General features: G+C 37.8%; 1 protein-coding gene across 1 annotated transcript in view; it reads left to right on the forward strand.

Moving 5' to 3' along the window:
* The window catches only part of LOC119970929 (mucin-5AC-like), a 152637-nt gene that overhangs the window by 88679 nt on the left and 50385 nt on the right, over positions 1-13573 (forward strand). The window contains 8 exon segments of the mRNA XM_038806038.1: positions 2365-2574; positions 3658-3867; positions 5358-5567; positions 6657-6866; positions 8359-8568; positions 9657-9866; positions 11359-11568; positions 12656-12865. Of these exon segments, the coding sequence (XP_038661966.1) occupies positions 2365-2574; positions 3658-3867; positions 5358-5567; positions 6657-6866; positions 8359-8568; positions 9657-9866; positions 11359-11568; positions 12656-12865 (1680 nt within the window).

The following is a 13573-nucleotide window of genomic DNA, read 5'->3' on the forward strand; positions in this document are numbered from 1 at the left end:
TGCTGTCAAAGGACTGTTGCTAAACTGATTCCAGGGATTGTGCTCGAACTTACATTTGGCATTTCCAGTATAAACTCTCGCCTGTACAAAAAGGAGCACACAAATTCTGAAACTGTCTTTGCTTATTCCTATGCTCTGATTCATTGAACAAAATAATACCTGTGTTTAGTGACTGGATCAAATATGTCCATATTGTTGTACATTTTGACAATGAAATTAAATTGGTTGTCAGGAGAGGACTAGTTTTACTCTGGGTCAAGCATTTCTGCTTTGCTCACTAATGTGTTTGGTGCTAAACACCTACTCTGCAGCATCTATTTACTTCTTTAACTTTCTCATTTAACTTGTTTGAACAAGTCTGCATTTGTAAACCAAACACAAATAACAAAACAAAGAACATACAACATTGTTCAAATACCAGAGGCACGACTACAATTAGAACTGATGAAATATTGACCTTCTAATATGTGCAGTTCTATTTGTCTCATCCATTACTTAACCAGATGTGTAAATTTGATCCCGTGCAAACATATGAACGTTTTTTCTGCTCTTCAGTCTCAAAATATGAGATGCTTTCACCTCTACATTTATTTGTAATTAACTTTCGTAATTATCTGGATACCATGAGATGCCTAAAATCTTTTCATGGCCTTTTTCTTTCAGGGCAGGCTATTGTAACTTCAAGTAAATCAGGCGTCTGTAATTTCACTCTATGTACTAAGAGCTGTGAAATTTTGAAGTACACCGGAAAATGTCACACCACCACAGCGCCTAGCACTACACTCGAAACAACAACAACAGTAACAGTGACTCCCAGCACGAACAGAAACAACAAGTTGCTCCTGCACAGCCAATGGAGAAATATTATCACCTGGTAAGTGTATTAGATATTGAAAATCTGACATAATCACTGATCACACAAGAAACCTGACAGTCCTGCCTAGTATGTATCACAATTGGCTACAAAGCCTGACACATTATTGATGTGAAACTCCATCATCTCCATTACATTGTTCAGCACATGTTGGACCTTCTTGTTTCATGTTACACACATGTTTGGAGAACAGGTTACTTTGAAACTTGCCATCTCCCCATTCTCCATGGTGATCTGGCTGCTACACAAGTTTGTAAATGTCAGAGGTTGATCGTCGAGAAATCGACATCTTCCTGTTCTCCACATCTAAAACTATTATCCCAGATTTCACATTCACAATCACATGGCAAAAGTTGCTAATTACTTTCACAACATTTCTCTCCTCTGGTTGTTTCCTTGAGTCCCATTGACGAATTGAGAGACAACATGCTGTCAATGGACTGCTGCTAAACTCAATCCCAGCGATTGAACTCGAATTTACTTTTGACATTTCCGAAATAATCTGTAGCCTGTTCAAAAAGGACCTATAAATCTGCAACATTCAGTGCTCAATTTTTCGAATGGAGAGACAATATACTCTCGTTACGAGGGGTTATTGGGTTACAGGGATACAAAGGCAGTGAGGGCATAAGTGGTTTGGTGCAGACTCGATGGTCCCAATGGCCTCCTTCTGCACTGTATGATCTATGTTCATGCTGTCAATCGACTTGCTAAACTGAGTCCCAGCGATTGTGCTCGGAATTTCATTTGACGTTTCCAAAATAATCTGTAGCCTGTTCAAAAAGGACACCACAAATCGGAAACTTTCTTAGCTCATCCCTTTGCTCTGCTTCATTGTTCAAACACATACCTGTGTTTTATGACTGGATCAAACATGTCCATATGTTTGTACGTTTGGACAATGAAATGAAATTGGTGTAAGGAGGGACAAGTTTTACTCTCTGGGCACGTATTTCTGCTTTGCTCACGAATGTGTGAAGTGCTAATGGAATCACTTGCAGCACCTATTTAGTTCTTAACTTCTTCTTTTAACTCATTTGAACATTGCCTTCTGGATTTATGAAACAAACACAAATATCAGAACAAACAATTCTCAACATTATTCAAATACCAGAGGGTCGACAGCTGTTAGAGCTCATGAAATATTGAGCTCCTAATATCGGCAGTTTTATTTTTCATATCCATTATTTAACCAACTGTGTAAATCTCTTCCCTTGAAACATATAAACTAATTCTTAGTTCTTCATTCTCAAAATATGAGATGCTGTTACCTGTATATTTATGTGCAATTAAGCTTTTTCTGTGAATCGGACATTCTGTATTCTCCCTCAGTGTACCTGATCAGGCGGCTAGAGTCTAATCACAGTAACTTCATTGCAGTGTTAATGTAAGCTCACTTGTGACACTAAAAAGAATCTTGTTATAATATAGTAAATACCTAGATAATTGCCATGAGGTGTCTAAAATATTTCATGCCTTTTGTCTTGCAGGACAGGCTATCGTAACTTCAAGTAAATCGGGCGTCTGTAATTTCACTCTATGTACTAAGAGCTGTGAAATTTTGAAGTACACCGGAAAATGTCACACCACCACAGCGCCCAGCACTACACTCGAACCAACAACAACGGTAACAGTAACTCCCAGCACAACAGAAACAACAAGTTGCTCCTGCTCAGTCAACGGAGAAATATTATCACCTGGTAAGTGTATTAGATATTGAAAATCACTCAACTCACCAGAAACCTGACAGTCCGGTATAGGATGTAGCATAATTGGCCGGAAAACCTGACTCACATTATTGATGTGAAGCTTCAGTCTTCTCCTTTATTTTGTTTGAAACAAGATGGATGTTCTTGTTAATGTTACATACATGTTTGGAAAATATTTGCTTTTAAACTTGTCATCTCCCTATTTCCCAAAGTGATTGTCTGCTACATAAAATTGGAAATGTTAGAATAGATTGTGAAAACTAGACATCTTCCAGCTCTCCACATCTAAAACTATTATTCCAGGTTTCACATTCACAATCACATGGCAAGAGTTAAAAATGTGAAATATATCCACTGAGGATGTTCACTTCAGCTTGTTTCCCGAGTCCCACTGACCAATAGAGAGACCACATGCTGTCAAAGGACTGTTGCTAAACTGATTCCAGGGATTGTGCTCGAACTTACATTTGGCATTTCCAGTATAAACTCTCGACTGTACAAAATGGAGCACACAAATTCTGAAACTGTCTTTGCTTATTCCTATGCTCTGATTCATTGAACAAATAATACCTGTGTTTAGTGACTGGATCAAACATGTCCATATTTTTGTACATTTTGACAATAAAATTAAATTGGTTGTCAGGAGAGGACTAGTTTTACTCTGGGTCAAGCATTTCTGCTTTGCTCACTAATGTGTTTGGTGCTAAACACCTACTCTGCAGCATTTATTTACTTCTTTAACTTTCTCATTTAACTTGTTTGAACAAGTCTGCATTTGTAAACCAAACACAAATAACAAAACAAAGAACATACAACATTGTTCAAATACCAGAGGCACGACTACAATTAGAACTGATGAAATATTGACCTTCTAATATGTGCAGTTCTATGTGTCTTATCCATTACTTAACCAGATGTGTAAATTTGATCCCGTGCAAACATATGAACGTTTTTTCTGCTCTTCAGTCTCAAAATATGAGATGCTTTCACCTCTACATTTATTTGTAATTAACTTTCGTAAATACCTGGATATCATGAAATGCCTAAAATCTTTTCATGGCCTTTTTCTTTCAGGGCAGGCTATTGTAACTTCAAGTAAATCAGGCGTCTGTAATTTCACTCTATGTACTAAGAGCTGTGAAATTTTGAAGTACACCGGAAAATGTCACACCACCACAGCGCCCAGCACTACACTCGAAACAACAACAACAGTAACAGTGACTCCCAGCACAACAGAAACAACAAGTTGCTCCTGCACAGCCAATGGAGAAATATTATCACCTGGTAAGTGTATCAGATATTGAAAATCTGACATAATCGCTGATCACACCAGAAACCTGACAGTCCTGCCTAGTATGTATCACAATTGGCTACAAAGCCTGACACATTATTGATGTGAAACTCCATCATCTCCATTACATTGTTCAGCACATGTTGGACCTTCTTGTTTCATGTTACACACATGTTTGGAGAACAGGTTACTTTGAAACTTGCCATCTCCCCATTCTCCATGGTGATCTGGCTGCTACACAAGTTTGTAAATGTCAGAGGTTGATCGTCGAGAAATCGACATCTTCCTATTCTCCACATCTAAAACTATTATCCCAGATTTCACATTCACAATCACATGGCAACAGTTGCTAATTACTTCAACAACATTTCTCCCCTCTGCTTGTTTCCTTGAGTCCCACTGACGAATTGAGAGACAACATGCTGTCAATGGACTGCTGCTAAACTCAATCCCAGCGATTGAGCTCGAATTTACATTTGACATTTCCGAAATAATCTGTAGCCTGTTCAAGAAGGACCAATAAATCTGCAACATTCGGTGCTCAGTTTTTCGAATTGAGAGACAATATACTCTCGTTACGAGTGGTTATTGGGTTACAGGGATACAAAGGAAGTGTGGGCATAAGTGGGTTGGTGCAGACTCGATGGTCCCAATGGCCTCCTTCTGCACTGTATGATCTATGTTCATGCTGTCAATCGACTTGCTAAACTGAGTCCCAGCGATTGTGCTCGGAATTTCATTTGACGTTTCCAAAATAATCTGTAGCCTGTTCAAAAAGGACACCACAAATCGGAAACTTTCTTTGCTCATCCCTTTGCTCTGCTTCATTGTTCAAACACATACCTGTGTTTTATGACTGGATCAAATATGTCCATATGTTTGTACGTTTGGACAATGAAATGAAATTGGTGTAAGGAGGGACAAGTTTTACTCTCTGGGCACGTATTTCAGCTTTGCTCACTATTGTGTGAAGTGCTAATGGAATCACTTGCAGCACCTATTTAGTTCTTAACTTCTTCTTTGAACTCATTTGAACATTGCCTTCTGGATTTATGAACCAAACACAAATATCAGAATGAACAATTCACAACATTATTCAAATACCAGAGGGTCGACTGCTGTTAGAGCTCATGAAATATTGAGCTCCTAATATAGGCAGTTTTATTTTTCATATCCATTATTTAACCAACTGTGTAAATTTCTTCCCTCGAAACATATAAACTAATTCTTAGCTCTTCATTCTCAAAATATGAGATGCTGTTACCTGTATATTTATGTGTAATTAATCTTTTTCGGTGAATCGGACATTCTGTATTCTCCCTCAGTGTACCTGATCAGGCGGCTAGGGTCTAATCACAGTAACTTCATTGCAGTGTTAATGTAAGCTCACTTGTGACACTAAAAAGATTCTTATTATAATATAGTAAATACCTAGATAATTGCCATGAGGTGCCTAAAATATTTCATGCCTTTTGTCTTGCAGGACAGGCTATCGTAACTTCAAGTAAATCGGGCGTCTGTAATTTCACTCTATGTACTAAGAGCTGTGAAATTTTGAAGTACACCGGAAAATGTCACACCACCACAGCACCCAGCACTACACTCGAACCAACAACAACAGTAACAGTGACTCCCAGCACGACAGAAACAACAAGTTGCTCCTGCACAGTCAACGGAGAAATATTATCACCTGGTAAGTGTATTAGATATTGAAAATCTGATATAATCGCTCAACTCACCAGAAACCTGACAGTCCTGTATAGGATGTAGCATAATTGGCTGCAAAACCTGACTCACATTATTGATGTGAAGCTTCAGTCCTCTCCTTTATTTTGTTTGAAAAAGATGGATGTTCTTGTTAACGTTACATACATGTTTGGAAAATATTTGCTTTTAAACTTGTCATCTCCCTATTTCCCAAAGTGATTGCTACATAAAATTGGAAATGTTAGAATAGATTGTGAAAACTAGACATCTTCCTGCTCTCCACGTCTAAAACTATAATTCCAGATTTCACATTCACAATCACATGGCAAGAGTTAAAAATGTGAAATACTTCCACAGAGGATACTCACTTCAGCTTGTTTCCCCAGTCCCACTGACCAATAGAGAGACCATATGCTGTCAAAGGACTGTTGCTAAACTGATTCCAGGGATTGTGCTCGAACTTACATTTGGCATTTCCAGTATAAACTCTCGCCTGTACAAAAAGGAGCACACAAATTCTGAAACTGTCTTTGCTTATTCCTATGCTCTGATTCATTGAACAAAATAATACCTGTGTTTAGTGACTGGATCAAACATGTCCATATTTTTGTACATTTTGACAATGAAATTAAATTGGTTGTCAGGAGAGGACTAGTTTTACTCTGGGTCAAGCATTTCTGCTTTGCTCACTAATGTGTTTGGTGCTAAACACCTACTCTGCAGCATCTATTTACTTCTTTAACTTTCTCATTTAACTTGTTTGAACAAGTCTGCATTTGTAAACCAAACACAAATAACAAAACAAAGAACATACAACATTGTTCAAATACCAGAGGCACGACTACAATTAGAACTGATGAAATATTGACCTTCTAATATGTGCGGTTCTAATTGTCTTATCCATTACTTAACCAGATGTGTAAATTTGATCCCGTGCAAACATATGAACGTTTTTTCTGCTCTTCAGTCTCAAAATATGAGATGCTTTCACCTCTACATTTATTTGTAATTAACTTTCGTAATTATCTGGATACCATGAGATGCCTAAAATCTTTTCATGGCCTTTTTCTTTCAGGGCAGGCTATTGTAACTTCAAGTAAATCAGGCGTCTGTAATTTCACTCTATGTACTAAGAGCTGTGAAATTTTGAAGTACACCGGAAAATGTCACACCACCACAGCGCCTAGCACTACACTCGAAACAACAACAACAGTAACAGTGACTCCCAGCACGACAGAAACAACAAGTTGCTCCTGCACAGCCAATGGAGAAATATTATCACCTGGTAAGTGTATTAGATATTGAAAATCTGACATAATCACTGATCACACAAGAAACCTGACAGTCCTGCCTAGTATGTATCACAATTGGCTACAAAGCCTGACACATTATTGATGTGAAACTCCATCATCTCCATTACATTGTTCAGCACATGTTGGACCTTCTTGTTTCATGTTACACACATGTTTCGAGAACAGGTTACTTTGAAACTTGCCATCTCCCCATTCTCCATGGTGATCTGGCTGCTACACAAGTTTGTAAATGTCAGAGGTTGATCGTCGAGAAATCGACATCTTCCTGTTCTCCACATCTAAAACTATTATCCCAGATTTCACATTCACAATCACATGGCAAAAGTTGCTAATTACTTTCACAACATTTCTCTCCTCTGGTTGTTTCCTTGAGTCCCATTGACGAATTGAGAGACAACATGCTGTCAATGGACTGCTGCTAAACTCAATCCCAGCGATTGAACTCGAATTTACTTTTGACATTTCCGAAATAATCTGTAGCCTGTTCAAAAAGGACCTATAAATCTGCAACATTCGGTGCTCAGTTTTTCGAATTGAGAGACAATATGCTCTCGTTACGAGTGGTTATTGGGTTACAGGGATACAAAGGCAGTGAGGGCATAAGTGGTTTGGTGCAGACTCGATGGTCCCAATGGCCTCCTTCTGCACTGTATGATCTATGTTAATGCTGTCAATGGACTTGCTAAACTGAGTCCCAGCGATTGTGCTCGGAATTTCATTTGACGTTTCCAAAATAATCTGTAGCCTGTTCAAAAAGGACACCACAAATCGGAAACTTTCTTAGCTCATCCCTTTGCTCTGCTTCATTGTTCAAACACATACCTGTGTTTTATGACTGGATCAAACATGTCCATATGTTTGTACGTTTGGACAATGAAATGAAATTGGTGTAAGGAGGGACAAGTTTTACTCTCTGGGCACGTATTTCTGCTTTGCTCACGAATGTGTGAAGTGCTAATGGAATCACTTGCAGCACCTATTTAGTTCTTAACTTCTTCTTTTAACTCATTTGAACATTGCCTTCTGGATTTATGAAACAAACACAAATATCAGAACAAACAATTCATACAACATTATTCAAATACCAGAGGGTCGACTGCTGTTAGAGCTCATGAAATATTGAGCTCCTAATATAGGCAGTTTTATTTTTCATATCCATTATTTAACCAACTGTGTAAATTTCTTCCCTCGAAACATATAAACTAATTCTTAGCTCTTCATTCTCAAAATATGAGATGCTGTTACCTGTATATTTATGTGTAATTAAGCTTTTTCTGTGAATCGGACATTCTGTATTCTCCCTCAGTGTACCTGATCAGGCGGCTAGGATCTAATCACAGTAACTTCATTGCAGTGTTAATGTAAGCTCACTTGTGACACTAAAAAGATTCTTATTATAATATAGTAAATACCTAGATAATTGCCATGAGGTGCCTAAAATATTTCATGCCTTTTGTCTTGCAGGACAGGCTATCGTAACTTCAAGTAAATCGGGCGTCTGTAATTTCACTCTATGTACTAAGAGCTGTGAAATTTTGAAGTACACCGGAAAATGTCACACCACCACAGCGCCCAGCACTACACTCGAACCAACAACAACGGTAACAGTAACTCCCAGCACAACAGAAACAACAAGTTGCTCCTGCTCAGTCAACGGAGAAATATTATCACCTGGTAAGTGTATTAGATATTGAAAATCTGATATAATCGCTCAACTCACCAGAAACCTGACAGTCCTGTATAGGATGTAGCATAATTGGCTGCAAAACCTGACTCACATTATTGATGTGAAGCTTCAGTCCTCTCCTTTATTTTGTTTGAAAAAGATGGATGTTCTTGTTAACGTTACATACATGTTTGGAAAATATTTGCTTTTAAACTTGTCATCTCCCTATTTCCCAAAGTGATTGCTACATAAAATTGGAAATGTTAGAATAGATTGTGAAAACTAGACATCTTCCATGCTCTCCACAGTCTAAAACTATATTCCAGATTTCACATTCACAATCACATGGCAAGAGTTAAAAATGTGAAATACTTCCACAGAGGATACTCACTTCAGCTTGTTTCCCCGAGTCCCACTGACCAATAGAGAGACCACATGCTGTCAAAGGACTGTTGCTAAACTGATTCCAGGGATTGTGCTCGAACTTACATTTGGCATTTCCAGTATAAACTCTCGACTACAAAAGGGAGCACACAAATTCTGAAACTGTCTTTGCTTATTCCTATGCTCTGATTCATTGAACAAATAATACCTGTGTTTAGTGACTGGATTAAATATGTCCATATTTTGGTACATTTTGACAATGAAATTAAATTGGTTGTCAGGAGAGGACTAGTTTTACTCTGGGTCAAGCATTTCTGCTTTGCTCACTAATGTGTTTGGTGCTAAACACCTACTCTGCAGCATTTATTTACTTCTTTAACTTTCTCATTTAACTTGTTTGAACAAGTCTGCATTTGTAAACCAAACACAAATAACAAAACAAAGAACATACAACATTGTTCAAATACCAGAGGCACGACTACAATTAGAACTGATGAAATATTGACCTTCTAATATGTGCGGTTCTAATTGTCTTATCCATTACTTAACCAGATGTGTAAATTTGATCCCGTGCAAACATATGAACGTTTTTTCTGCTCTTCAGTCTCAAAATATGAGATGCTTTCACCTCTACATTTATTTGTAATTAACTTTCGTAATTATCTGGATACCATGAGATGCCTAAAATCTTTTCATGGCCTTTTTCTTTCAGGGCAGGCTATTGTAACTTCAAGTAAATCAGGCGTCTGTAATTTCACTCTATGTACTAAGAGCTGTGAAATTTTGAAGTACACCGGAAAATGTCACACCACCACAGCGCCCAGCACTACACTCGAAACAACAACAACAGTAACAGTGACTCCCAGCACAACAGAAACAACAAGTTGCTCCTGCACAGCCAATGGAGAAATATTATCACCTGGTAAGTGTATTCAGATATTGAAAATCTGACATAATCAGCTGATCACACCAGAAACCTGACAGTCCTGCCTAGTATGTATCACAATTGGCTACAAAGCCTGACACATTATTGATGTGAAACTCCATCATCTCCATTACATTGTTCAGCACATGTTGGACCTTCTTGTTTCATGTTACACACATGTTTGGAGAACAGGTTACTTTGAAACTTGCCATCTCCCCATTCTCCATGGTGATCTGGCTGCTACACAAGTTTGTAAATGTCAGAGGTTGATCGTCGAGAAATCGACATCTTCCTGTTCTCCACATCTAAAACTATTATCCCAGATTTCACATTCACAATCACATGGCAACAGTTGCTAATTACTTCAACAACATTTCTCCCCTCTGCTTGTTTCCTTGAGTCCCATTGACGAATTGAGAGACAACATGCTGTCAATGGACTGCTGCTAAACTCAATCCCAGCGATTGAACTCGAATTTACATTTGACATTTCCGAAATAATCTGTAGCCTGTTCAAGAAGGACCAATAAATCTGCAACATTCGGTGCTCAGTTTTTCGAATTGAGAGACAATATACTCTCGTTACGAGTGGTTATTGGGTTACAGGGATACAAAGGAAGTGTGGGCATAAGTGGGTTGGTGCAGACTCGATGGTCCCAATGGCCTCCTTCTGCACTGTATGATCTATGTTCATGCTGTCAATGGACTTGCTAAACTGAGTCCCAGCGATTGTGCTCGGAATTTCATTTGACGTTTCCAAAATAATCTGTAGCCTGTTCAAAAAGGACACCACAAATCGGAAACTTTCTTTGCTCATCCCTTTGCTCTGCTTCATTGTTCAAACACATACCTGTGTTTTATGACTGGATCAAATATGTCCATATGTTTGTACGTTTGGACAATGAAATGAAATTGGTGTAAGGAGGGACAAGTTTTACTCTCTGGGCACGTATTTCAGCTTTGCTCACTAATGTGTGAAGTGCTAATGGAATCACTTGCAGCACCTATTTAGTTCTTAACTTCTTCTTTGAACTCATTTGAACATTGCCTTCTGGATTTATGAACCAAACACAAATATCAGAATGAACAATTCACAACATTATTCAAATACCAGAGGGTCGACTGCTGTTAGAGCTCATGAAATATTGAGCTCCTAATATAGGCAGTTTTATTTTTCATATCCATTATTTAACCAACTGTGTAAATTTCTTCCCTCGAAACATATAAACTAATTCTTAGCTCTTCATTCTCAAAATATGAGATGCTGTTACCTGTATATTTATGTGTAATTAATCTTTTTCGGTGAATCGGACATTCTGTATTCTCCCTCAGTGTACCTGATCAGGCGGCTAGGGTCTAATCACAGTAACTTCATTGCAGTGTTAATGTAAGCTCACTTGTGACACTAAAAAGATTCTTATTATAATATAGTAAATACCTAGATAATTGCCATGAGGTGCCTAAAATATTTCATGCCTTTTGTCTTGCAGGACAGGCTATCGTAACTTCAAGTAAATCGGGCGTCTGTAATTTCACTCTATGTACTAAGAGCTGTGAAATTTTGAAGTACACCGGAAAATGTCACACCACCACAGCACCCAGCACTACACTCGAACCAACAACAACAGTAACAGTGACTCCCAGCACGACAGAAACAACAAGTTGCTCCTGCACAGTCAACGGAGAAATATTATCACCTGGTAAGTGTATTAGATATTGAAAATCTGATATAATCGCTCAACTCACCAGAAACCTGACAGTCCTGTATAGGATGTAGCATAATTGGCTGCAAAACCTGACTCACATTATTGATGTGAAGCTTCAGTCCTCTCCTTTATTTTGTTTGAAAAAGATGGATGTTCTTGTTAACGTTACATACATGTTTGGAAAATATTTGCTTTTAAACTTGTCATCTCCCTATTTCCCAAAGTGATTGCTACATAAAATTGGAAATGTTAGAATAGATTGTGAAAACTAGACATCTTCCTGCTCTCCACGTCTAAAACTATAATTCCAGATTTCACATTCACAATCACATGGCAAGAGTTAAAAATGTGAAATACTTCCACAGAGGATACTCACTTCAGCTTGTTTCCCCAGTCCCACTGACCAATAGAGAGACCACATGCTGTCAAAGGACTGTTGCTAAACTGATTCCAGGGATTGTGCTCGAACTTACATTTGGCATTTCCAGTATAAACTCTCGACTACAAAAGGGAGCACACAAATTCTGAAACTGTCTTTGCTTATTCCTATGCTCTGATTCATTGAACAAATAAATACCTGTGTTTAGTGACTGGATTAAATATGTCCATATTTTGGTACATTTTGACAATGAAATTAAATTGGTTGTCAGGAGAGGACTAGTTTTACTCTGGGTCAAGCATTTCTGCTTTGCTCACTAATGTGTTTGGTGCTAAACACCTACTCTGCAGCATTTATTTACTTCTTTAACTTTCTCATTTAACTTGTTTGAACAAGTCTGCATTTGTAAACCAAACACAAATAACAAAACAAAGAACATACAACATTGTTCAAATACCAGAGGCACGACTACAATTAGAACTGATGAAATATTGACCTTCTAATATGTGCAGTTCTATTTGTCTTATCCATTACTTAACCAGATGTGTAAATTTGATCCCGTGCAAACATATGAACGTTTTTTCTGCTCTTCAGTCTCAAAATATGAGATGCTTTCACCTCTACATTTATTTGTAATTAACTTTCGTAAATATCTGGATACCATGAGATGCCTAAAATCTTTTCATGGCCTTTTTCTTTCAGGGCAGGCTATTGTAACTTCAAGTAAATCAGGCGTCTGTAATTTCACTCTATGTACTAAGAGCTGTGAAATTTTGAAGTACACCGGAAAATGTCACACCACCACAGCGCCCAGCACTACACTCGAAACAACAACAACAGTAACAGTGACTCCCAGCACGACAGAAACAACAAGTTGCTCCTGCACAGCCAATGGAGAAATATTATCACCTGGTAAGTGTGTCAGATATTGAAAATCTGATATAATCGCTCAACTCACCAGAAACCTGACAGTCCTGTCTAATATGTATCACAGTTGACTGCAATGATTCACCCAGATTATTAAGGTGAGGCTCCAGTTCACTGCATAACAGTTGAACTCCAGTTGAAAATTCACCGAAAGAATACAAACAATACAATTAGAATTCTGTATATTTCATTTCTCAGCCCTATGCTGTGCTTCATGTATTAAAACATATCTCCGTATTATGAGGCTGCATCAAACATTTCCACATGTCTGTTTGTTTGGGCAGAGAAATAATATTCATTTTAATATTGCTATACATTTTACTGTGTCTGCTCATTTTTCCCTGTTTCTACCATTTGTGTTTTGCAATAATGGACCGACTGTACACAATACATTTAGCTCTTTACCTCTCTCATTTAACTTGTTTGAACATTGTTCTGTCTGCATTTATTAACTAAACTCACACACCAGCATGAAGAATTCACAACATATTTCAAATACAATATTGATGAATGCTATAAGACCTACTGAAATATTGAGCTTCTAATGTTGGCTGTTATATTTTCCATATCCATGACTATTAACTTGTTATCCTCTTTCTTTATTCCATCCAGTTATGTTCTTAGCATTTAAATCTCAAAATAAGACACAATGTCAATGGTGTACTTAAGTGTAGATGAATATAATAGCTGTGT

This window comes from Scyliorhinus canicula, chromosome 9 (assembly GCF_902713615.1).
Source record: "Scyliorhinus canicula chromosome 9, sScyCan1.1, whole genome shotgun sequence".
NCBI lineage: Eukaryota > Metazoa > Chordata > Chondrichthyes > Carcharhiniformes > Scyliorhinidae > Scyliorhinus > Scyliorhinus canicula.